This window comes from Neofelis nebulosa, chromosome 4 (assembly GCF_028018385.1).
Source record: "Neofelis nebulosa isolate mNeoNeb1 chromosome 4, mNeoNeb1.pri, whole genome shotgun sequence".
NCBI classification, from domain to species: Eukaryota; Metazoa; Chordata; class Mammalia; order Carnivora; family Felidae; genus Neofelis; species Neofelis nebulosa.
The window spans coordinates 7,427,538-7,453,484 of record NC_080785.1 but is presented as its reverse complement, the minus strand read 5'-3'; the positions used below and the strand labels follow the sequence as shown (position 1 = coordinate 7,453,484).

Below are 25,947 nucleotides of genomic sequence, written 5' to 3'. Positions count from 1 at the left end.
GCGGCGCAGGGGCGGGGAGCGCCGCCGAAGGGGACTGTTTGCTCCTACGGGCTGTAGATGGAGCTGTCCGGCCCCGGAGAGGGGGAAGGCGCCTGGAAAACGTTCTTCTTCTCCCTGGCCGGCCCGAGCGGGGAACAGCACTCCCAGGATGCAGTTTGTGTCAACACGGCCGCAGCCTCAGCAGCTGGGCATCCAGGGCCTGGGGCTGGACAGCGGGAGCTGGAGCTGGGCCCAGGCTCTGCCCCCGGAGGAGGTCTGCCACCAGGAGCCGGCGCTGCGCGGGGAAATGGCCGAGGGAATGCCGCCCATGCAGGTGGGTGCAGCCCCCGCCCAGCGCCATGGCCGCGCCGCCTGGCCGTGGGGGCGGGGCGCGGGGCTGCGGGCGCCCGGGGGCCCTCGGCGTGCGGGCGCGGAATCGGAGGCCCCGGTGGGCCCGGGGCCCGGGAGGACTCGCGCGGCAGGCGGGGCGCGGCGGCTCCGAGCAGGCCCGGCCCCGAGTCCCGCGGCCGGCCCCGGCGCCCGAGCAGGCCCGGCCCGCGCGCGCCGCCGAGCAGCAGGCCCCGAGGCCGCGTGCACGGGGTGCGGGCGCCCGGAGGAGGCCCCGCGGGGAAGGGGGCCGAGACCTGGCGGAGCCGTGACCGCGGCTCACCTTCGCGCCCGGCGGCCGAGCGCTCGGCCCGCCGCACTCGTGCCCCGGCCCCGGGCGTGTGCGCACCTGCGTACCCCAACAGGTTTACACCGTAGCCACTTTGACAAAAAGATATTTTTGGATGTTGTATTGCCATCTTGCACCAAGTCTAACGAGTCATTCGCTTTTCCCTTGCACCGGGTGTGACGGAGGAGAGGGGCCGTCGAGAGGTGACTTTGCCTTCTTTTCAGCCGTTGGCAAACTTGGCTGCACGTTAGAGTCACCCGAGCAGCGTTTAAGACTCCTGACGCCCAACTTGGCCCCAACCCAGTGAAATCAGCGTCTCTAAGGTTGAGAGGAGACACCAGTCAGTTCTTTAAAGCTCCGTGAGGACCTCAGTGTGCAGGGGAGTTTGATAGCCAGTGCTTGGGAGCTGTGTACTGTGTAAAAGGCGAGGAGGTGGTGCCCATGGAGACCTGGACGGGTCTCCCCGCCCCCGGAGAGTGTGGGAACCGACCCTGGGCGGATCCCCCAGAAGCCCCCTCTGTTCCTGGCCTGCTTCTCGACCGGGTTCTGACAAGTTAGCCGGGAGCTGCTCCGTTGTGTTGGATCATTTTTCAGCCTTAGGTCTCTAAACCTTCCAAAAGCAAATTGGGCCTGGGGACGCTCTGAGCTTCCGCTGTCTGCCCTTGTCTCCTCCTATGGGCCCGGAGGAGTCAAGCCTAAATCTGCTCAGATGGATGGCTTTGATGGAAACATCGCCTCTTTCTTCTGCAGGGCCTGGCATCCAGGGCCCTGTTCCCCTTTATCCCAGGTCACCGAGCGATTCCCTGGAAGCTGTGGGGTGTTCCTCTGTGACGGTCACAGCTGCTTAGAGTTAGGGCAGTTGGCATGCTTGTCCCTAGCCTGCCCGGGTCACCCCTAAGCAGCAAGCCACCACGTTGCCCAGCCTGAGGGCCTCTTCAGCAGCAACAGGGAGAAAAGAAAACGGTACCTCCTCCCATCGCACATGTAAGGAGAATTGGCTATCATCCCTGCTGTTGTCCATTATTAAGCCCTGGTTGCTGCTATGGTATGGGGCTGGTTCCCAGGTCACCAATGAACTGTGACCACCCCCTCTTGGTCATAGGGTTTAGCTCCCAACTTGTACCCAGGGGGCCTCACCTTCTGGGGACAGAGCTGCACCCTGGGGTGCCCCTCCTCCAGGAAGCAAGGACGGGACTGGGAAGTCTCCTCTTCCTCTTAGGCACGTCCTCTTCTCCCCTCGTCAGTGAATGTTTTCTGGTGAGCCTATTTTCATTTTAGAAAATATGAATAAGTAGTTGTATATGGAAAAAAGGCTGCCCTTCAGCTCACTCACTGGGGCTCTCTGGTGGCTCCTTGGGTCACAGCCCTGCTGGGTATGGTGGCACTTTCCTCAACTGTGTTTTTGTTCCCTGCGGCACCTAGAGCTGCCCCATTTGGCGGTGAAACCGGGTGCCGTAGAATGACCACCACTTCTCCGTGCCTCAGTTCCATCATCTCGAAGGTGGAGATAATCATTCTTGCCCCAACCTGCTTAGAGATGGCTGGGAAGATTAGGGTCAGATGACTTACAAGAAAATTCTTACTCTGAAACAGAAAGCACTAGGCAACTCCAGAGAGAGTTCATCACTAAGTCTAGCCCCTGAGGAAAGCGGCTATTCTGTGAAAGCGATATGTGACATTGTAGGCAGGGGGGGGGGGGGGGTGGTGTCCACAGCCTTGACCTGCCAAGGGTCAAGGTAGGTGAACCAGTGACCATGGCAGGAAATGGGAAGGTTGGCTGGGCTGCTTGAGCTGTCACTGGGGACATTAACGAACAGCGTGGCCTGGAGGGTGGGGGCATGGCGGAAGGGCGAGAATCTGAGGCATTTGATTCGTTGTTTCCTGTTGTCAGGCCCCACTCCCCACTCACATAGGGTCTCATCCCAGGCTGTCACTTTCTCGTTCCGCACACAGGCTCAAGAATGGGACATGGATGCCCGGCGACCGATGCCTTTTCAGTTCCCGCCCTTCCCAGATAGGGCACCCGTCTTCCCTGACCGCATGATGAGAGAGCCCCAGCTGCCCACAGCAGAGATCTCGCTCTGGACCGTGGTGGCCGCCATTCAGGCCGTGGAGAGGAAGGTGGATGCCCAGGCCAGCCAGCTGCTAAATCTGGAGGGGCGGACGGGCACCGCCGAGAAGAAGCTGGCGGACTGCGAGAAGACGGCCGTGGAGTTCGGGAACCACATGGAGAGCAAGTGGGCCGTGCTGGGGACCCTGCTGCAGGAGTACGGGCTGCTGCAGAGGCGGCTGGAGAACATGGAGAACCTGCTGAGAAACAGGAACTTCTGGGTGCTGAGGCTGCCGCCGGGCAGCAAGGGGGAGGTCCCCAAGGTACGTAGCGGTCCTCGCGGGCAGAGATGGAAGCGAGGACCCGCACATGTGAACAACTCTTGATTCCAAATTGCCAGTCCTGCCCATGCAACTCTCTGGCTCCCCCGTGTGGGATTTCAGTTTCTCTTAAAGCCTGCCTCCGCTTAAACAACCTAGTCTTGAATTTTCTAGCTCCGCGAGGCTGCCCTCTACCCATTCCCCGCGGAATCCGTGTGCTGCTTTTCTCTGTTGGCCTTTCCCGTCACCTTTCCCAATACCCCCAAGGTACCTGGGTGTCTGCAGACTCCTGCAGCTCTTCATTGCTTGGGGTTTCCCCTTGGCACCTACAGACGACCATGAGTCATTGGTTATCTTTGGATGAACTTACCTGAGCGTGGCTGAGACACACCCCAAACCATGCTAACTGGAATTGCTAGGAAGTTGTGACCTTCCCCCCTGTGGGCCCCTCTTGCAGCTCAGAATTCATGCTCCATTTCCCCCTTCCATTCGCTCTCCCACTGTCCCTCTGGATCCTCAACATAGCACGGTTGATTGATGACCCAGCCTCTGGTCCACTGAGAAAATGGGAGTCCCCAAAAGAGATGCACGTGAAGCCACCACATTCGTCCGATGCTGCCTCGGGCCTGCTGCCTTCCCTGTTCCTGCGGCCTTACTGGCCCACCCTTCACCGACCCCGGGGCTCACTCGGGCCTTCTCCCCCTTTCTCCTCTGGGTCGTCCACTCCTGCCTCTACTGGTTGCTCTAGACATCTTCGAACATTGCCTGTCTCTGTAACGAAACCGTCCCTAGACCCTGCCTCTCCCTCCAGCCCGTGCCTCATTTCTCTGCTCCTCATTAGAGCAGAATTCCTTAACCGAGTCATCAGTATTTGCTGTCTCCAGTTCCTTTTCTCCCTCCCCTTTTTCATCTTTTTATTATAGAAAATTCAAATATACACACAAGTAGATAGAATAGTGTGATGAACTGTCCTGTGCCCATCATCCAGTTTTGTTTTTTAATTTTTTTTTTTAATGTTTATCCTTGAAAGAGGCGGGGGGGGGGGGGGGAAACAGAGCGTGAGTGGGGGAGGGGCAGAGAGAGAGGGAGACACAGAATCCAAAACAGGCTCCAGGCTCTGACCTGTCAGCACAGAGCCCGACGCGGGGCTTGAACTCACGAGCCATGAGATCATGACCTGACCTGTGGTTGGACCCTTAACCAACTGAGCCACCCAGGTGCCCATCCTTTGTCCAGTTTCAATGGCTGTCAGCCCTTGGCCCGTTTCCTCTAAATCCCTACCCACATCCCCTCCCATTTTATTTTGAAGCCAGTCTCAGATATCAGTCTTTTTTTTTTTTTTTTTGTAAATATTTCAGTGTATAGCTCTAAAAAGTAGAGTCTTTTTCTGAAATAATGTCTCAATATTGCTACCACCACAAAAGCCTCAGCCCACTCAGACATCCAGTCAGTGTTCACATTTTCTGGTCTTCCAAACATGTTATAATTTGTTTTCTATTAATTTGTTTGGATCAGAACTTAAGAAGGTGCTATTTTTTTTTTAAGTCTTTTAAAATCTATCAGTTCCTCCTTTGTCTCTTTCATTTTTCCATGAAAAGTGTCTGTAGAGGGGCACCTGGGTGGCTCAGTTGGTTAAGCATCTGACTTCAGCTCAGGTCATGATCTTGTGGTTCGTGAGTTTGAGCCCCATGATCCCCTGTGCGCTGATAGCACAGAGCCTGCTTTGGATCTTCTGCCTCCCTCTCTCTTTGTACCTCCCCAGCTCGCTCTCTCTCTCTCTCTCTCTCTCTCAAAATAAATAAACATTAAAAAAAAAAAAAAAAGAAAAGAAAAGTGTCTGTAGAAGAAAGTAGGCCCTGTGTCCTCCCAAGTTTCTGACTGTCTGGATTCTGCCTCTGCATCCTCCATGGTCTCGTTGAACGTGTTCCTCTATTCTCAGTATCCCAGTACCTTGGTAATTGGATCATTCTCCCTGGAACCTCTGCCCACCAGGCTTTTGCTCTCACCTCTCCATCCTGTCTTGCCAAAGCCTTCATGATGTCCACAGTCAGTTCTGTCTTCGTCCTCTCTGCCCCGAAGGTGGCAATGCATACAGGGAAGCCACCCCCCTCCTTGAAATACCTTTTCACATGGCTCCCAAGTCACCTCTCTTGATTCTGCTCCTATCTACTCGTGGCTCCTGCTCAGTCTTCCGCACTGGTTCACCTTCATTTCCCGACCTCTTCTGTTTGGAGAGGTCTGGAGCTGGGTGTTGACCTTTGACTCATTATCTACGCTCCCTCCCTCATGATTTCATTTCATCTCGGTTTTCTGAATGCAGCCTGTGTGCTGTCGGCTCCCGAATGCAGTCCCCCCCTCCCACACTCTTTCTCTGTCTCTTGCCCAGACTTCCTTCTTAAATGCTAGATTCACATGTCTACCTGCTAATCCAGTGGTATTCAATCAGTATCTTAGATTTAACACGACCAAACTGAACTCCCATCTTCTGCCTGAAACCTGTTCTAACCGAATCATCCTCGTCTCCATGGAAGATGACTCGACTCTACCCTTCCAGGTGTTCAAGCCAAAAACCTTGGGGTCACGTTTGCTTCCTTTCTTTCTCAACCCTCCTTCCAATAGATTGGTAAATGCTGTCTGCCTGACTCTTCTTCAAAATACTGTCCATGGTCTAATCTCTGCTTTCCATCTCCACTGCTCCCACCATCATCTGGTGGGAACCTCTGTCGCCATGGTCTCCTGCCTGGTCTCCATCCTCGTCCCTCACCCTGTACAGTCTGTTCTCAGCAGAGCAGCCAGAGCGATCCTTCAAAAATATAAACCAGTTAGTGGCACCTGGGTGGCTGATTTAAGCCTCTGACTTTGGCTCAGGTCATGATCTCGAGGTCCATGAGTTTGAGCCATGAGTAGGGCTCCGTGCTGACAGCTCAGAGCCTGGAGCCTGCTTCAGATTTTGTGTCTCCCTCTCTTTCTCTCTCTCTCTCTCTCTCTCTCTCTCTCTGCCCCTCCCTCAATTGCGCATGTTCTCTCTCTGTCTCTCAAAAATAGACATTTAAAAAAATTAAAAAAAAAAAAAATCGGTTACTTCTGCTTAAAACCCCCAAATGGCTTCCCCCTCATGCAACATAAAAGCCCCTGTTCCATCAGGAGCCCTCTCTCCAGCTGCACTTTTCTGACCTCCTCTCCCCTCCGCCCTTCCTGTCCACTCCTTCCCGGCCACGCAGTCTCAACCTCAGGGACTTTCCTCCACTAGCAAGCTCCCTCCCTGAGTACCTACCTGGACCCCTCCCGTTGCTTCCATCCATCCAGGGGTCTGCCCTTCCATGCCCCTCCCCCCAAACAAGAAAACCACGCCCCCCCCCATCCCTACATGCTCTTTTCCCTGTCCCTGCTCTGTGCCATTGGGCACCGTAAGTATGTACTTCCTTTTTTTTTTTTTTTTTTTTTTTGCCCCCTTGGATGGTTTTCTCTGACCGGAATGTCATTTCTGCATGGTTCACTGCTGTGTCTCCTTGCCTATAGCTGTACCTGACTTTAGTCAGTATTCCAAAAGTATTTGCCGAGTGAGTCTGTCCAGCTGGAGAGCTCCCACCTCCAAATAAGGGATTGGGTCTCCTCTGTCTCCATATCTGCTGAGGCAACCAAGGCAGTGACTTTGCCAGCAGAGTGGTGTGACGGCAATTTATTGCGGGCTCCTAGAACTGAGTTGTAAGAGTGGTTTGGTTCCTCTCTCGAATACCCCCTCCTGCTGCAGCCATAGATGCCCCTTCTCAGTGTGGTTTGGCACACTGCTTATCTGGCCCAACCGGCATCTCTTCACACACTGCCCTTTCCCCTTCTCCGTGCCACATGCTTTAACCTGGCTCCGTGGCCTCCGGTGGCACCTTTGTGTGTTCTGTGCATCGGATCGGGCGTTAGGTGTACCAAGTTGACATATGCCCTCGCAGAACGATGGGATGGGTATGGGGTCTGGGATCAAAGGACTAGGGTGTGAATCTCGGCTTTTGCCACGTACTGTCTTCCTACACCTGCTGAAGTCTGTTTTTGGTTGTCGCGGAGCCTCCTCAGTCCCTCTTTTGAAAGAAGTGAAGGAGAAGTAAATGATGCTGTAGGTAAATGCCCAGCTGGTCCTTCTGAGTTTCAGTATTCTCATGGGAAATGAAAATGATGATACGTGTGTCGCATGAATTGTGAGGATTCATTGATTTTGTTGATGGGACAACACTGTGTAGCTCGCTGTGTGTTAGTTACCTGTGGCTGTGTAACAGATTACTCCAAAACTTAGCGTATTTACCATCTTGTGCTTTCTGTGGGTTAGGAACTCAGGGAGTTCTGGCTGAGTGGTTCTGGCTCAGAGTCTCATGAAGTTATAATCCAGTTTATGGTCACCTGAAGGCTCGGCCGAGGCTGGAGACCCTGTCTCCAGTATGGCCCACTCACTTGGCTGATGGCAGGAGGCCTCAGTTCCCCACCATGTGGACCTCCCAACACACCTGTTGTGTCCTCACGACATGGCAGCTGTCCCCCAAGACTGAGTGACCCCAGAGAGAGACCGGCGCGGAGCCGTAATGTCTTTTATGACCTGGGCTCAGAAATCGTACACATCGCTGCTTAATTTGTTTGTTAGAAGTGGGTCACTGAATCTTCTGCCCGCACTCAGGGGGAGGAGAATTGGGCTGTACTTTTGGAAGGGATGGTCAAAGAATTTGTGGGCCTATTGTAAAACCCACGCCCGTAAAGCACCATGAGAAAGTTAATTAACGTTGCTAGTAATAGTTAGAATTCATCGTGTACTCTTGGCCATGCTAAATGCATCCGCTTTGTCAGATCCAAGGAAGGCTGTTGTCTCTCAGATCCTCTGTGCCTTTTGGGTTCTATTGTGTCTGTTAATTGGCCGACAGATAATTCACGGATGGTTTTTCTGTCTAGCCAGACTGTAGGCTCCCTGCAGTCTCCAGCCATGTCTCAGACTGTCTGCTGTATCCTGGCCCAGGGAAGTTTTTATGAAGGGATGTCTATTTCCGACCGCGAGAATATGATTCCAGAATTGTGACTCTTCATAGAAATGATGAAGTGAGGCCGAGGAGTCGGCCTGTTGGAAAAGAGAATGAACTTGGTTTTGGATACGTGTAGTTTGAGGTACCTAAAAGGCGACTGAATGGAGCCACTCAGAGGGCTGTGGAAATCTGAACTCTGAAGGCAACAAGGAAAGCTGAAGAGTGTCATGTGCAAAAAGGTAACCACTGAGGTGGTGCAGGGGATGAATTTGCTGAAGAAAAAGCGAAGGAACAGGGAAGGGGAAGGGCAGAGCCTTGGGGTTGGGGGAGGAAGAGGAAGCAGTAAGCTGTGGTGGGCAGGAGGAAGCAGAGTTGTGGAAACCAACAAGGAGAACATTCCAGAAAAGCGATCTGCCCTTTCAAAGAGGTCTGAAAGGGTGAGGGTTAACAAGAGGCCACTGATGACCATCCAGGGTGTGGTTTCAGAGTGTGAGGGGTTCATAGCCGGATTGTAAAGGGTTAAAGGAGGCATGGGTTGTGGAGAAGAAATGCCAAGTGTGTTTCAAGCAAAGAGGGAGGGTAGGGTCTCTTGACGCAGCAGAGTTGGGTTCATCTTAGGTTGGGTGACCCACAAGGGAGAGCCTGGGATGTCAGAGAGAAAAGATTGTTTGGGTTGAGTTTCCCGGGCAGGAGATGGAGGAGAAATGAGGGGCACGTTAGCAGGAGGGTTGGCTTGGTGAGACGGGCCAAGAAGGGGAGCTTGCCAGCAGCTACCTGTGAGCAGAATCTGGGACCGATGGGGGTAGGGGAGGGTTGGGAGGAGGGAAGAGTTTGAAAGATGCCTCTCAGGGAGCACAGCAGATGTCAACAAGATCAACGAGAGGCTTCCAAAGCAGCCTTGGGACAAGTGGCACGAATGTATGGTGGGTGTCACCTGCAGAATTTTGTGACTTTTGTCTAGCAGCAGGAAATTCAAATGCGGAAAGTGGTCTGTGTCGGTTTTCCCAGGTTGGGGATTTGCCGAAGTCTGGTGGAAGATCCAGGAAATTAGGAATTCTCTTCTGTCTCTAAAGATGGGTGATGCGTGAGCTATCACTCAGCGGGTGGCATATAGGTGTGCAGGATGCCCGTAAGGTTATGAGCACCTGATGTGAGAGCAGACAATTCTGTCATTTTTTTTTTTAACATTTATTTATTTTTGAGACAGAGAGAGACAGGGCATGAACGGGAGAGGGTCAGAGAGAGGGAGACACAGAATCTGAAACAGGCTCCAGGCTCTGAGCTGTCAGCACAGAGCCTGACGCGGGGCTCGAACTCACGGACCGTGAGATCATGACCTGAGCCGAAGCCGGCCGCTCAACCGACTGAGCCACCCAGGTGCCCCTCTGTCGTTTTTTTTTAACGTTTATTTATTTATTTTGAGAGAGAGAGAGAGAGGGCATCATGTGTGAGAATGGGAGAGGGGCAGAGAGAAAGAGGGAAAGAGAAAGAGAATCCCAAGCAGGCTCTGCACTGTCAGCATGGAGCCTGACAAGGGGCATGAACCCACGAACCGTGAGATTATGAGCGGAGCAGAAGACAGACACTTCACCAACTGAGGCACCCAGGTACCCCCAAGACATTTTTAATTTATATAAAGCCTCTGCCCACTCACTGAGCTGGGCACCAGCAGGTCTGGTGTTTTTGTTTTTGTTTTTGTTTTTTTGAGAGAGAGAGAGAGAGAGAGTGCATGAGTGGGGAAGGGGCACAGAGAGAGGGAGACACAGAATCTGAAGCAGGGTCCAGGATTTGAGCTGTCGGCACAGAACCCGACATGAGGCTTGAACTCATGAACTGCAAGATCATGACTGGAGACGAAGTTGGACGCTTAACCGACTGAGCCACCTAAGTCCTCTCTTTTTTTCTTTTTTTTTTAATGAAAGTTTTTTTTTTTTTTAAGTTTATTTATTTGAAAGAGAGAGAGAGAGACAGCACCAACGGGGGAGAGGCAGAGAGAGAGAATCCTAAGCAGGCTCTGTACTGTCGCTGCAGAGCATTATGTGGGGACTTCATCCCACGAGCTGTGAAATTGTGACCTGAGCCAAAACCAAGAGTCAGATGCTTAACTGACTGAGCCACCCAGGGGCCCCTAGACATTTCTTCTTCTTCTTTTTTTTTTTTTTTTTTAATTTTTTTAGTGTTTATTTATTTATTTTTTTTTTAATTTTTTTTTTTCAACATTTTTTATTTATTTTTGGGACAGAGAGAGACAGAGCATGAACGGGGGAGGGGCAGAGAGAGAGGGAGACACAGAATCGGAAACAGGCTCCAGGCTCCGAGCCATCAGCCCAGAGCCTGACGCGGGGCTCGAACTCACGGACCGCGAGATCGTGACCTGGCTGAAGTCGGACGCTTAACCGACTGCACCACCCAGGCGCCCCAAGTGTTTATTTATTTTTGAGAGAGAGAGAGAGAGAGAGAGAGAGAGACAGAGCATGAGCAGGGAAGGGGCAGAGAGAGAGGGAGACACAGAATCTGAAGCAGGTTCTGGGCTCTGAGCTGTCAGCACAGAACCTGACTCAAGGCTTGAACTCGTGAACCACGAGATCATGACCTGAGCCAAAGTTGGACGCTTAACCTACTGAGCCACCTAGGTACCCTCTTTTTTTTTAATGAAAGTTTTTTTTTTTTTTTAAGTTTATTTATTTGAGACAGAGAGAGAGAGAGAGAGAGCACGCACCAGCAGGGGAGAGGCAGAGAGAGAGAATCCCAAGCAGGCTCTTTACTGTTGCTGCAGAGCCTGATGTGAGGGTTGATCCCACGAACCGTGAAATTGTGACCTGAGCTGAAACCAAGAGTATGCTTAACTGGGGGCGCCTGGGTGGCGCAGTCGGTTAAGCGTCCGACTTCAGCCAGGTCACGATCTCGCGGTCTGTGAGTTCGAGCCCCGCGTCGGGCTCTGGGCTGATGGCTCGGAGCCTGGAGCCTGTTTCTGATTCTGTGTCTCCCTCTCTCTCTGCCCCTCCCCCGTTCATGCTCTGTCTCTCTCTGTCCCAAAAATAAAAAAAAAAAAAAAAAAAAAAAAAAAAAAAAAAAAAGAGTATGCTTAACTGACTGAGCCACCCAGGGGCCCCTAGATATTTCTTCCTCTTCTTCTTCTTCTTCTTCTTCTTCTTCTTCTTCTTCTTCTTCTTCTTCTTCTTTTAAATTTTTTTACTGTTTATTTATTTTTGAGAGAGAGAGACAGAGCATGAGCAAGGAAGGGGCAGAGAGAGAGGGAGACACAGAATCTGAAGCAATCTGTGCTGACAGCTCAGAGCCCGACGCAGGGCTTGAACTCACGAGCTGTGAGATCATGGCCTGAGCCAAAGACTGAGCCACCCAGGTGCCCCTAGACATTTCTAATTCATGTAAAGGCACTGCCCACTCACCGAGCTGGACGCCAGTGGGCCAGGTGCCCCGAGGGCTGTCCTTATGTAATGTGTCCAGAGGTGCCGCAGGGGCTTGCCTTGGCCACACGTGTGTGCAGGTTCGAAGCCTGACCCACTCCAGTTAGGGCTGGGGAGAATGGAGAGTGGGAGGCCAGGATGCGAGCGATGGCGACAAGGCCATGTGTCCCGGAGGGGAAGCTCAGATAATAAAGTCATGAAGCGAAACCATTTTGAAAGATTTGGTGCAAGGCTGGGCCATGCCGGTGAGCGTCTGAGGGGAGTAGAGACAAGGACCCTTGTCATACCGAAATAGGAGTCCTGGAGAACAGACTAGACTGGGTGGAATCACTAGGGAGCCGCACCGGCGATGGGTGAGCCAGGCTGCAGTGGACTTAGCTGCCCAGTACTGGCAACAGCCGTTCAACATATTCAACACACAGTTACTGGCTCCAAAGCAGGTGCCTCCAGATGCTTGGGAATCTAGCGTCGAACCATCGAGATCAAGGTCCTGCAGCTTTAGTACACGCCCTTAGATTTACGTGTTTTGGTGACAAAAATGTAAGCGTGTACCTTGAGCTAACCTGACTGGAAATACAGGTTTGGGGACAGGGACCCCCCCCCCCCCCTGAGAACCTTCCACACCTCTGACACCTGGAGTGCCAAAAGCAGCATGTGGATTTCAGCTCTGCCTTCAGGTACCCAGTTTACCTGAAAGCGAACTTACAAAGGATATGGTTAAGTGCGTTAAAAAAAAGGGGTGGGGCGATGGCATGTTGACCATCCCTGTTTTGGAAGCATAAGAAGATCGGGAGTAGAGTGGACTGTGCCCACTGAGGTGGACTGGGCTGCGATCTGGGGGGCAAGGAGCCGTGGAGATCGAAGGCCAGGCTCTGGGGTGAAAGGGTCCCCGTGGCCCCTGGAGGGGAGGCTGTGGGGACAAGCAAGCAGATGCCAGACTATGACTCTTGTCGGCCCAGGTTCCGGTGACCTTTGTCGACATCGCTGTCTACTTCTCTGAGGATGAGTGGAAGAACTTGGACGAGTGGCAGAAGGAGCTTTACAACAACCTTGTCAAGGAGAACTACAAAACCCTGGTGTCCCTGGGTAAGAGCGCCCTCCCTCCTCTGGGGCAGGCAGCGTGTGCAGAGGGCAGTGAAACGCTTTCCAACCCACGTTCACACCACCCGGGCAAGGTGTTCGTGTTTATCCCTCAGGGAAATGCAAGAAACTCTGTGCTTATAATGCCCTAAAGATAGAATGATTCTAACAACACGATGGTTGAAAGCCCAGTTACAGGAACTGTCACTATAGCACTCAGCTCGGGGCTGCTTTGTTCTGGAATGTAGCCAAACCGCATCACTGGCACCTGACTACACGCCTCATCCCAATAGCCTTGGACGAGCCCCGGTCTGTCTGCTGCTGGCTTTCAGAGTCCAGCTGTTTCTACACCAGAACCTGGGAATCCGTTCGCTGGTTCTCAAGGTTCCTCATAAGAGATTAGCTCGTATACGTGATGGCCACCGCCTCGAGGGGCCCTCTGGTGGGGAGGGCATTTGGGGTGAGGGAGACTTCTGCCAGCGCCCTTGATCGGGATCCGTTGGTCAACTTCGCTGTGTCCTTCCTTCCCCTCCAACTCATTCTAGACGCGGAGGGCGCGGTGCCCAAGCCGGATGCGCCATCCCAGGCGGAGCCCAGGGAAGAGCCTTGTGTGTGGGAGCAGCGTGACCCAGAAGAGCGAGAAATCCTAATGGATGCAGACACAGGTGATGGCAGCTGAAAAAAAGCCCCGGGCCAAGGGCAGGGCAGGAGAGAAGCCTCACCATCCTTGCTTGAGTTCAAGACGGGCTTCCCTTGAGTCGTTTTTGGGGCCGGTTCTGCCACCACCGAAATAATGGCAGTCACTTACAGGAAGAGGCTTCTGGGCCCAAGGAGCACCGAGCTTGTCTGTTGGGTCAGAGCCAGGCAGCTGTGGAGGCCCAGGTGAGCTGGGCAGAGAGAAGAGAGGAGCAGGCTCGCAGCCTCCCAGGCCTGACCTCCGCCTGCAGGGAGAGGCTGGAGACCTGGGAGCAGCCGGGCCTGGCCCCGGGGCAGATGGGGAGCCCGCATGGATACGGGGTTTTGCTGGGGCCTCACCACAGGCAGATTCACACTTCACGCCTTCCTCACTGCCTTCCTTACTCAAGAGGGGATGTGTGGTCCCCAGGAGATCTAGTTCCTGACATTACGAGTAGGGGAGGGGGCGCGGGGACAGAGGATCTGAAGCAGGCTCGACACTGATAGCACAGAGCCCAACTCGGGACTCGAACTCAGCCTTGAGACCGTGATCTGAGCTGAAGTCGGACGCTTAACCGACTGAGCCGCCCAGGCACCCCTGAACTCTGTCCTTTTTAAGGAAGCTCCCTTAGAAGGTAGCGACCCCTCCTTGCCAGTCTGTTCTCTTCATTGAGATGTAATTCATGTGCCATAAAGTCACTCTTTTATTTATGTATTTATTTATTTTAATTTTTTTTAAGTTTATTTATTTTTGAGAGAGAGAGAGACAGAGTGTGAGCAGGGGAGGGACAGAGAGAGACAGAGACACAGAATCCAAAGGAGGCTCCAGGCTCTGAGCTGGCAGTACAGAACCCGACGCAGGGCTCGAACTCACTAACTGCGAGATCATGACCTGAGCTGAAGTCGGACGCTCAACCGAGCCACCCAGGCGCCCCTAAAGTCACTCTTATAAAGTGTGTAATTCAGTGGTTCACAAAGCTGTGTGACCGTCACCACTGTCGAGTTCCAGAACATTTTCCTCACGGGAGACCCTGGACCCATGAGCAGTCACTCCTACTTCCCCCACCAAGCCCCCGGCCCCCAGCCACCGGCCACCACTGATCAAGTCTCTGTCTCTGGACAGTTCATCCGAGTGGCCCCTTCCCTGCCTTCCAGCTCTGCAGGCGTTCACGTTTCAGTCCGGTACATCAGCAGTCTCCCCGAGTTCTCATCCATCCCTGTGCGGGAGCTAGAGCTGTGGTCGCTATGCCCACATTGTGGGGGGAACGAGCAGGCCGAGAGAGAGGTCGGGTGACTCGCCTGCTGGGCTGCGGGCAGTGTTGAACCCAGTCCCTCATCTAATCTGTCCCCCTCCACCCAAGCCGCCTGCTGCCGGGGCTGGTACATCACGCCATGGAACATCAGAAGGACCTGGCCTGTGTGTGTGTGTGTGTGTGTGTGTGTGTGTGTGTGTGTGTGTGTGTATCTGGCCACCTCTTTCTGACTGGGGTGAAAAGTGAAAATCAGTGACTCCTACACGGAGGTCAAACTTCTGATCTGGTCCTGATTAGCCCCGAACCCAGCCTGGGCTGTTTCTGGAACTCTCTCCCGGCCTTATTACACCTCATCTTGTGGCCAGGCCTACCCCTTTGTCCTGAATACTGATTGTTTCTCTGCTCCCAGGACCTTCTGCTTCTCGGGGTCCCCTGCAGTTGCCCACCAGGAACCCGAAGCCCCCGTGTCCTTCCCTCACAAGTGCCGTCAGCCGTGCTCCTGACCCCAAGAACATCCGGGTGATGTTGTTCAGAAAGGACACCAAAATGACATGATTCCCTCTCCCCAGGAGCGGAGCCCCTGGTGCCTGCACAGGATTCGTCCTCTCAGGTAAAGCGGGAGGAAGCCCTATGTGTCCGGGGCCAGCGGGGCCTGGAGGAAAGAGCCATCCCCACGGAGTCCATTACTGGTGAGTGAGTCCAGGAGCTGCCCGAGCCAGGGAGGGAGAGGAAGGGCCTGGCATGGTCTGACGGCCCCCAGCATTGTCCATTGTGTGTGCCAGGCCAGAGGCCAGAGCTGGAAATGGAGGAGCTGGACCTCGGCCGGGCAGAGAGACAGGTTTCCTGAAGGGGCACGAACATGGCTCCGGCAATCTGCCGCACATCCGGGCTTAGCTTGTCCTGTTTCTTGTCTTTTTTGTATCAGTTTTCAACTATTTTAACTATTCCCGAGAACCCACAAGGTGAGTGTGGGTGTGTGTCCGGGTGTGGAGAGAGAGAGACAGACCGATTGATTTTAAGGACTTGGCTTCAATGATTGTGGAGGCTGCCGTGTCCAGTCTGCTGGCCAGATCCCCTCTTCTTTGGGGGTGCTCGGTCTTTTTCTATGAAAGCCTTCAGCTGTTGGCATGAGGCCCACCCACGTTGTGGAAGGCAGTCCGTTTGACATAAGGGTTCCTGATTTAAATACCAATCTCTGAAAAAAAAAAAAAATACATTTACAGAAATATCTAGAATGACGTCTGGCCAACTATGTGGGTTCCATGGCCTAGCTGTCACAAAATTACCCATCACAGGATCTCGTAACATACTATAGCTCATTACTTATCCAGAGGTTAGAATTCCACAAACCTCAGCCCCCACTTAGTCAGAGCCTCACGCCCACAGGTAAGGGATCACATCATCTGAGTGGAGGAAAGCCCGTTCCCTTTCCATCAGGCATGCTTCCAGATGGCATCACAGTATTAGTATCTTCAAAGAGAGCTTTGAGAGATAAGAAGGCAAGAAAGAGTAAATGAGGTTGAGCAGACTGCAGAAGAGAGAGCACACATCTTAGAAAAATCCCAATAAAATGGTGAATCTAAAAGGCTCATGGAAGGCCTCATTTTCCTGGAAAATCCCCTCGCGAGGAATACCTCTGGCCACGGTGGAGCTTTGTGCTCAAATGTGACTCTTACTCTAACGACTGAAGTTCCCGAAGCACAGAAAGACTCTCTCTCGAAGTCACTGGTAATGATGCTCCCCCCACAGTATCCACGCATCTGCTACAAAAGCTCCATTAAATGGGGACAAGCTGACTTAAACCTTTAATTAATTAGTGTGATTCAATTATGTCTGAATTTTAGGGAAAAGAGATCGTTGCAGGAAATGAGAGATTTACTCAGAGCACAGACTTGCAGGCCCCCTCGTGTCCCCTGATGCCTTTGTTGCTGTATCCCCACAGACTCACCAGCCTCCGCCCAGGACCTCTTGTCCCGGATTAAACAGGAGGAGCACCCGTGCGTATGGGATCAGCAGGATCTGGCAGAGAGAGATATTCCAACGGACCCCAATTCAGGTGAGCAAGATACCAGGATGAATGTCAAGGACACGGAGACTCTCTCTGAGTTTTGTAACTGCTGGGAAGTCAGTCTGATCACTTTTGGTTAAAGGCCAGTGAAAGGCTCAGGGGATAGAATACAGCGTGTCCCTCAGTTAGCAACTTCGTACAGATTTTGGAATCTAACCATTCGTAAAGTACAGAGGGCTTTTCTAAAAGAATCATTACATTGACAGTTTATTGCGTCAACGTAACTGACGCGACAGTTATTTCAGCAATGACAGTTTTTGAGCAATAAATATAACCAGAAAGACTTTTAGAACTGGTGTATATTTCTGTGACAGAATGAAAGTAATTTACATTTTTTGGAATTTTTCATGAGTGGACGCTAGTTAAATCTCTTCTGAGAAACTTCTGGGTACGGTCCACGCATACAGAACAGTGAAGTTGCACCTGTCTGGGACGTGTGTGTGTGTGTGTGTGTGTGTGCGTGTGCACACATGCGTGTATGTGTTTTCACGTGTGCTTGTAGAGCTGGAGAAGTCCCGTGTCCTCATATTTGGTAGCGATGACCCCAGGGTCTCAACTGACCCCACACACCAGGAAGACAAGATCAGACATAAAAGCTAGCATTCCTGGGGCGCCTGGGTGGCTCAGTTGAGCATCTGACTTCGGCTCAGGTCATGATCTTACGGTTCGTGAGTTCAAGCCCCGCATCAGGCTCTGTGCTGATAGCTTGGAGCCTGGAGCCTGCTTTGGATTCTGTGTCTCCTTCTCTCTGCCCCTCCCCTGCTTGTTCTCTCTGTCTCCCTCTCTCTCAAAAATAAAATAAACATTAGAAAAATTAAAAAAAAAAAAAAGCTAGCATTCCTTGTTTCAACTTTAGAACTTAAAAAATTTTTTTGTTTAATGTTTATTTATTTTTGAGAGAGAGAGAGAGACAGAGACAGAGAGAGGGAGCACAAAGAGGGGAACAGAGGATCCAAAGCAGGCTCCATGCCGATAGCAGAGAGCCCAATGCAGGTCTCAAACCCGGGAACCGCGAGATCATGACTTGAGCTGAAGTCAGACGCTTAACCAACTGAGCCACCCATGCGCCCCTGCCATTGCTGGTTCTTAAGTCCCATTACTCGTACCCCGGTCCCATGGGCCGTCAGACACCAGACCTCCCTCTGGCCTCTTGTGGACCCGCAGGCTGCTCTGGGGCTCCGTGGACAGATTGGAAGATGCAGGTTCTCATCTGGGTTCTGCAGCTGCACAGACTTTGGGGGAAGCCTCCTCCTCCGTGGCCAGCTCAATGTCTCGAGCACAAGCGAGATCCCATCCGTGAGGGCACTTGGGAGGGTGAGGAGGCCAGGAAATGAGACAAAGATGCCCCACTGCCATGTGCCCTGTGAGCCGGGGCGGCGGGCCTTGCATGTGAGGGTTTTCTAACCCTTGATGGGCTGCTCAGTGGGAATGAACAGAATCTCAGGCTGCCTTCTTTCCGCGAACAGAGTCTCTGATCTCAGCACATGACATTCTGTCGTGGATCAAACAGGAGGAGCAGCCATACCCGTGGGGCCCACGTGACTCCATGGAAGGAGAGCTCGGATTAGACTCTGGCCCCAGTGAGTAACGCGTCCCCTGGGGCCCCTGGGTATGTCGTCCACAGGGATGGTTGCTTGCCTCGGCCTACCCCCTGACAGGGTGATGTTCTGTATCAAAGCACTGTCTCCTTTCCTCTTGGAAGACGGCAGGCATGTTTGTGTCCTTGTGCTGTCGTCTTCTTTTTTTTTAATGTTTATTTATTTTTGAGAGAGAGACACACACACACAGAGCACGAGTGGGGGAGGAGCAGAGAGAGGGAGACAGAATCCACAGCAGGCTCCAGGCTCTGAAGTGTCAGCACAGAGCCCAACGTGGGGCTCGAACCCACAAACTGTGAGATCATGACCTGAGCCGAAGCCGGCCGCTCAACCCACTGAGCGCCCCTCCTAGTGCTGTCTTAACAAGGCACCACAAACGGGGTGGCTTAGAACAACAGAACGGTATTGTCTCTCCGTTCTGGAGGCCAGAAGTCTGAAATCAAGGGGTCGGCAGGGTCATGCCCTTTCTGAAAACCTCCTAGCTTCTGGTGTTTGTGGCAGCGTTTAGCATTCCTTGGGCTTGCAGATGCATGGCTCCACCTCTGCCTTTACCCTCGCGTGGTGTTCTCCCTGCGTGTCGGTGTCCTTTCCTAGCCGTCTTCCTTTAAAGACATAAGTCAGACAGCGTCAGGGCCCACGCTACTCCAGTATGACCTCATCTTAACTAATTACGTCTGGAAAGAGGCTGTTTCCAAATAAGGTCACTTTCTGCAGTACCTGGGGTTTGGATTTCCACATCTTTTTGGGGGGCTGTAGTTCAGCTCGTAACAGCAGGGAAAGGAGAGGGGGCTGGGAGAGAGCCGAGCCACTGGCGCCTGAGCAGGAGTTGATGACACCAGGTGGCTCACGTAATTAGAAGACGCTGGCCGTAGTCCCAAGCCAGCCCTGAGCTGACCTCCCAAAGTAGCTGGTAAAGATACTAAAGCTCCAACAGGCAGAGGGGATTTTTTTTTCCCCCAGTAGGTAAGGGACCAAACGTCTCACATGACTTGGGTCTCCTGGGTCTTTTTTGAAGTTTCACTTATTGGCCAGTGACCTTAGGCATATGTTCGCGGATCATTTAACACCCTTAGCGTCTGGCTGGCGTTCCTTGCCAGACTTAGCACTATGTCCTTGCCCTCGAGATGGCTGACTTAGTGTCTTCTGGTCAGTATGCTCCCTGTCCATACTCCTGAAACCCTCCAAGAGCCTAGAATCCAGGGAAGAGCTGAGCACATAGATTATTTCTGATCGGGAAGGCCATTTAAAACCCAGGCAAGTGGATCCCGCTCTCCGTGAGACCAGTTGAGTCCAGTCTGGAAGAGTTGGCGGGGGCTGGAGGACTGGTCAGGGAGCCGGAGAGGAGCTGCGTGTGCCCTTGTTGAAAATAGAATTTAAAGTGGTCCTCTTCCGACCTGCTGCTGGGCTGGGGTGAGACCGGGCAAGCCAGGGGACTGACTGAGGCCAGGAAGAAGCGACCGCAGTTTTCCACTTCCTTCTTGATGGTGCTCAGGCCGTTTCTGGCCTCGAAGACGTAGGTGCTAGTTCATTAAACCCCGTGCCAGGAATTCTGCCCAAACCTTTGTCCCTCAGCACGACCGCTTGATTTCTCCAAGTTGCCTGGGGGTACGTGGGCCTGGAGGAGCCTTTTCCTGGAGACCTTGTGTGGCCGTGGGAATGATCGAGGGGAGTCTATACAGAGACTGCAAAGCTTTGCAAGTGAGCAGACCATTTTACCTACTCGGTTTGGATATTCTGAGTCACAGAACGATTTGCCTCGTGCTGTTTTCTCTCTGGGAGGCCTTCGAACCTTGGCATTTGGGAGGCAATGCCCAGTGTTTGGGAGACAGGAGTGTCGGGAAATGCTCCCACCGGCCTAGTCACCAGAGCCTCTTACCAGAGCTTCCTGACTTTCTCCCGAAGGGGGGGCCCGCCTTCCACTTGTTCGTCTTGAAATTAGTATCTCACCTGTGGTATCTCTGAGGTTTAAAGAGTGCACGTCCTTTCTCAAGGACAACAGGATGGACTTTTGGTGAGACGTGGGATCACGTCTTCTGGAGAGGGTTTGGGACTGGAGAGGGTAGTGGAATTAGAGTAAAACACAGAATCCTAGGATGCCCGTCTCTGCCAGCCTCCTTCCCCCTGCCCCGGGGTGTGCAAGAAAGACCTGGTGTCCTGTTTGACCCAAAGTCAGACTTCAGCCTGATTGGACACTACATTGTAGTAAAAGGGATTCCTCAATTATATCTGATAGCTAGTGTAAGACAGGAAGAAAAATCTAACTCAGCCAAAGGGAAGGGAATGTGCGTGAGGCTCCATCGAAGCAGGAAGTCTGAGGAGGACTTTGGAGTCCCGTGGCTACCAGATGCTTCTGGAGAGAGTGGGGTCAGGAGCCTAGAGCCAGACTCCCCTACGCAGATGCCAACACCTACAAAATGCGATTTGAAGGCCCACTCCTGAAATTCCCACGTTGTTCGCTGCCTTGGGTTAAAGTTCTGGTCCCCGCCTTTTTCAATTTCTGTTATTTGAGAAAGATTTCCTCAGTGCCTACTCTGTGCTATGCAGTATTACAAGTACTTAGGAACAGCAGGGAAAAAGAGCCTGGGTCGCTCCTTATGTGGGAAGGTGATGGGGGACAAGCAAGTTCATGAGCACACCAGATAAAGTCAGGGGCAGTCTGGGCTCTGAGGTGATGACTCAGGGGGAAAGCAGGCAGGTGGGGTGGGGGCTGGGGGGTTAAGTCAGGAAAGGCCTCCCTGGGGAAGAAACAGGTTAGTGACATGATCTGATTTCCTTTTTTTTTTTTTTTTTTTTAATGTTCATTTATTTGTATTTATTTTTGAGAGAGAGAGAAGGGGAGGGATGGGGGTGGGGGGGGGGGGACAGAGAGAATCAGGCAGGCTCCATGGGGTCAGCGTAGAACCCGATGCGGGGCTCGAACTCACAAACCGTGAAATCAGGACCTGAACCAAAATTCCATTTCCTGGAATGGTGAGTCCTGGGACAGAGCCGGTTCACTGTGTAAATCAAGTGCTCTACTTTGGGCCTGTGAGATCTGAGATGGCATCCAAGTAGGCAGATGAACACAGGAGTCTGAAGTTCAAGAGAGAACTCGGGGTTAGATTCACCTGGGGTTGTAGGTGGCAATGACTTCTGACAGCAACTCCCTGGAATTAGACCAGACTTCCCAGGTGAAGTACCCTCCTCCACGAGACTGCTCTGACTTCAGACACCAGCTGCAAATTTGAGGGTCCCCAACCCACTCACTTGTGACCATCTGGGTACAAATCCAGGGGTTCCCGTTAGCCCCTGGGGTTCATTCAGTTCACTAGAACAACTCACAGAACTCAGGAAGGCATCTATACTCATAGTTAGTTTTATTAGAGCAAAAGGAGAGATCCACAGGACCAGTTCTGGAAGGGTCCTAAACATTGAAGCTTATGTTGTCTGCTCCCTGTGGGATCAGGAGTGTCACCGTCCCAGCACAGTGATGTGTGACAATACACAGTATGTATTGCCTATTAGAGAAGCTCACTGAAGCTTCTGTGTCTAGAATTTTTACTGGAGTTTCTTTGCATACTTCTGATTGATTGAACCACTGGAGGTGAGGTTGAGGTCGTTCTCCAGCCTGTCCCCTCTCTCCAGTCGTGGGGAGGGTCTTACAGGCATAGGCAGCCCAGATCCTGAGTCATCAGTTTTTGGCTTCCACTATCTAGGCACTCACCACGAATTGCCTCATTAGCATAACACCAGAGCCTACCTTGAATAAGAAAGACACTCCTTTCACCCTGGAAATTCCAAGGATTTAGAGGCTACCTCCTAGGGACCAGGGACAAAGGCCTGCTAAATTATTACACATAGGTTATTTTAAGGCTGGGGACTCTAAGAGATCTAGGGAGAGCGTAGACAAAGAATTAAAGAGCCATGAGGTGTGAACCTGGAGGAAATCCAGAGGCTAAGAGAAGAGACTCTCAAGGGAGGGAGGGTTAACTACAAACACAACGAAGGCCTGAATATGCAGGACTGCGAAGAGGCCATTGGATTGGGCAACTTGGAGGTTGTTGATGACCTTGAAAAAGTTGTTTCAGCGGGGAGAGTTTGAAAGAGATCAGTAAAAGCAAGGGTAGATAACTCTTCAAGAACATTGGTATGAAAAGGACCAAAGATGAGGTGAGATGGGGTAGCGGAGCCTGGGAACACATGGGGTCCGGGGAGAATGTTCTCTTAAATTGGGAGATACTGGACCACCGTACCTGGTAGGCTGTTCTCCACTGCTTTAGACCCCTGATTGAAACTGCCCTCAACAATGAAGACATTTATTCCACTGCATAACTAAGAGGCAGTTGAGGTTCAGCCTCAAGTTGATTCAAGGATGAAGCTACATTATCCGGGACCCGGGTTCTTTCCAGCTCTTTGTTCAGCCTCCTTGGAATGGCTGGAGCAAGGTGGGCACAGCTCTTCCGAAGCAGTCACATCCAGACCAGAGGGAAAGGAAAGGCCATCTCTTTTCCTACACTCGAAGGAGTGAGGAAGCACCCAGAAGCCTCCTACTCACGTGTCATCGGCCAGAACGAGGTCACATGCCTAAGTCTGAATCCATTACTGGCCAGTGAGGGCGGGAACAACAGTCCTCAGGCTGGCGGCTGGAAGAGGTGGGATGTACGCCCCATAAATCAGGGCACGCTGAGAAGTAGAGTAGGGTGCCAGGCTGGGTGGGGGCCCCTTTTGAGATCTGTGCAGTTTTTGCCAGCCGTCTTCAGCTGCTCAAGCATGGTTGCTGTGTTGGGGTTCCCCAGGCAAGCAGAGCAGAGGCATAAAGGGTGTTTCGTGGCCCAGTGACCCCGGTGCTGACCACAGGAACTAAGCTGGGTCAGCAAGGGAGGGCAGAGGGGAGCGGGTGCATGATGGGAAGGTGAGAGCAGTGGACTGATGCGCACACCGAGTTGGAAGAATTATCAGAGTAGAAATTAGGACTGTTTCAAGTTGGGTTTCCTGGGAAACAGGCCCTGAAATGGAGGCTTATGTGCATGTGGTTCCTTGGGGTCCCCTTGGGAATGAAGGGGTGAGAGAAGCAGGTTGGGTGGAGGGAGAAACAAGGCCCATGGTGCAGCTGCGATGGAGGCCACAGCCCACGATCAGTCCTACAGGATTGAAGGCCTGGCACCCTGGATCGAGGCCGGGAGAGTTACTGTGGCTTTTGCCCCTGGCCAGTGTCCTATGGAGTTGGCTCTCTACCTCGTCAGTTTTTTGGGGTTTTTTTAAGTTTATTTATTTATTTTTGAGAGAGAGAGAGAATGCTTGGAGGAGGGGCAGAGAGAGAGGGAGACAGAGAATCCCAAGCAGGCTCCACACTATCAGCGTAGAGCCGGATGCGGGGCTTGAACTCACGAACCACAAGATCATGACCTGAGCCAAAATCCAGAGTTGGAGGCTTAACTGACTGAACCCCCCCCCCCCGTTGTCTGGTCAGTTTTGATGGGGATAGAGACGGCAGGCTGGGCCCAGTGGTCCGGGCACTGTGCTGCTGTTCAAGTCTGAAGGCCAGTGGCTTCAAAGAAACATGACTGAAAATGGCCGTGTGGTTCTGGTCCCCACTCCCTGCATTCCATTTCTGTAGGCCCCCCAGACAGGCTTTCGCCTTGGATAAGTTCTGGTAAATTCTTTCCCTCTGGTCCAGAGATTCTCCTTAGATAAATTAGCATCAAACATCAGAATGCGGTTTTCTTATTTCCTGGCAATTCGGCCTTCCAGCGTGACTTCCGCATAGCCCAGCCCCCACCCCCCATCCCTGCCCCTGCTTTCTGCAGGTGTTTCCTCTCCTAACCGAGTGCCACCTGCTGGACCTGCTTCTGGTGCTCTCTGGCCAGCGGGTGGCTTTGGGCATGTCAGAGGGTCAAGGAGCCCCGGAACCATAGGGAACATGCCCCCTGCCCTTGCTCAGTCCCCTCATTTTTTCGGAGAAGCTGAGGCCCAGATAGCTGCAGAGGAAATCCGTTAAGGGCCTGGGCCCCTCTCAGGGAGGGTGTGCGGGGGGGCGGACCCCGGACAGAGCGCTATCAGCATGTCACTTCGTGTGTCCTCCTCTGCAGGTGACAGCCTGCTGCTGGTGAAGAACCCGCCCCCCGCCCCGCAGCAGCCGCAGCAGCCGCAGCCGCAGCCGCAGCCGGCTCCGCCGAGCCTGGCGGTGCTCCCGGCGGCCGAGACGGCGGCGGGCGGCGGGCCCCCGGACGACGGCTTCCCCGCGCTGGCCGGGGAGCGGGGCGCGGGCGGGGCGCAGGGGGGCGGCGGGGGCGCGGGCGGGGGGCCCGGAGGCGGCGGCTGCGGCAGCTGCTGCCCGGGCGGGCTGCGGCGGAGCCTGCTCCTGCACGGCGCGCGCAGCAAGCCCTACTCGTGCCCCGAGTGCGGCAAGAGTTTCGGGGTGCGCAAGAGCCTCATCATCCACCACCGCAGCCACACCAAGGAGCGGCCGTACGAGTGCGCCGAGTGCGAGAAGAGCTTCAACTGCCACTCGGGCCTCATCCGCCACCAGATGACGCACCGCGGCGAGCGGCCCTACAAGTGCTCCGAGTGCGAGAAGACCTACAGCCGCAAGGAGCACCTGCAGAACCACCAGCGGCTGCACACGGGCGAGCGGCCGTTCCAGTGCGCGCTCTGCGGCAAGAGCTTCATCCGCAAGCAGAACCTGCTCAAGCACCAGCGCATCCACACGGGCGAGCGGCCCTACACGTGCGGCGAGTGCGGCAAGAGCTTCCGCTACAAGGAGTCGCTCAAGGACCACCTGCGCGTGCACAGTGGCGGCCCCGGGCTCGGCGCCCCTCGGCCTCTCCAGGCGCCACCAGAGCACGACTAGGGCTGGGCTGGGGGAGGGGAGGGCCCGGCGGCAGGAGCAGGGGGTGGGGAGCGGCCCCGGGCTGGGGGCGCGTCCGGAACACCCCCCCCCCCCAACCCGATCCTGCCCGTGGTTCGTGGTTCTCTGCGCGCCTTCCCTCCCTCCACCTGCCGCCCGCTGGAAATTGGGAAGAGGAATTGCACTCCAGACAGGGTCCTCCGGGGGGGGGGGGGAAGGGGGGGGGTTGGCAGGGGCCCCTAGACCTGTCCGGCCTGAACGGACGGCCAGCTCATCTCATAGGGTGGACCAAGGGGCCAGCTGAGCGTCTTCCCCAAGGGAAGGTGCCAGAGGGACAGTGAAGAGGCGACAGCCTTCGGGCACTCCCCTCAGGCACCTGGCGCGCCCCATTGGCCGCGGGGGTCACGGACTGTGATCAGGGGAAGCAACTAGGGAGTCCCAGAAGCCTTCTGAGCGAAAGAAATGAGGTCCTAAGGTTAAGAGATGCCGAGTAGGTTAGCCAAAGTGTGTCGGTGAAATGAGGGATGGGCTAAGGGGTAACGTGTCTTATGACAGCACTGCCTCGCGTTCCAATAGCGCTTTGTACTTTTTTAAACGTGTTTTCTATCCGTCAGCCGTTTTTACCCTTAGCCTGTCCCTCTGAGGTGGATGGGGTGTAGGATCGTCCCCACTTGGCAACTGAGAGAAGAGAGACCCCAGATGGATGGCTTACCCAGGATCCCGCAAGAAGAGTGGCAGGGCTCCTGGGCCCCAGAGCAGTGTCCCCCACCACACACACTGCCTACCTCCCGCGTCTGAGAGACTATTCTGGCCTGGCCTCTCTCAGTCTCTCTCCTGCCTCCTTCCCCTGACCCACCAGAAATCAGAAGCAGCGGGGGGCGGGGAACCAAGCAGCTCTGAGATGCCCTGGCTGGTGCCTCCCAGAAAGGCTCTTCCTGCCCGGGCAGTAGGTCCCCTGCCCCCAGCCTGTTCTTCCCACCTCCGGTCCTTCAATCCGGTG

The 25,947-nt window shown here is 53.6% G+C and overlaps 1 protein-coding gene across 2 annotated transcripts; it reads left to right on the top strand.

Annotated features, from left to right (window-relative positions):
* Positions 1-15: 15 nt before the first annotated feature.
* Positions 16-25,560, top strand: ZNF282 (zinc finger protein 282). Of its 2 annotated transcripts, XM_058723927.1 has the most exons (8): positions 16-313; positions 2,609-3,028; positions 12,407-12,533; positions 13,073-13,192; positions 15,025-15,144; positions 16,398-16,511; positions 17,990-18,103; positions 24,190-25,560. In XM_058723927.1, exons 1-8 carry the CDS (start codon positions 149-151, stop codon positions 24,948-24,950), a joined length of 1,941 nt encoding a protein of 646 aa, XP_058579910.1. In that variant the 5' UTR covers positions 16-148; the 3' UTR covers positions 24,951-25,560. The 2 variants fall into 2 exon arrangements, with proteins under 2 accessions (XP_058579910.1, XP_058579911.1); XM_058723928.1 differs by lacking the exon at positions 17,990-18,103.
* The last annotated feature ends 387 nt before the right edge of the window (positions 25,561-25,947 follow it).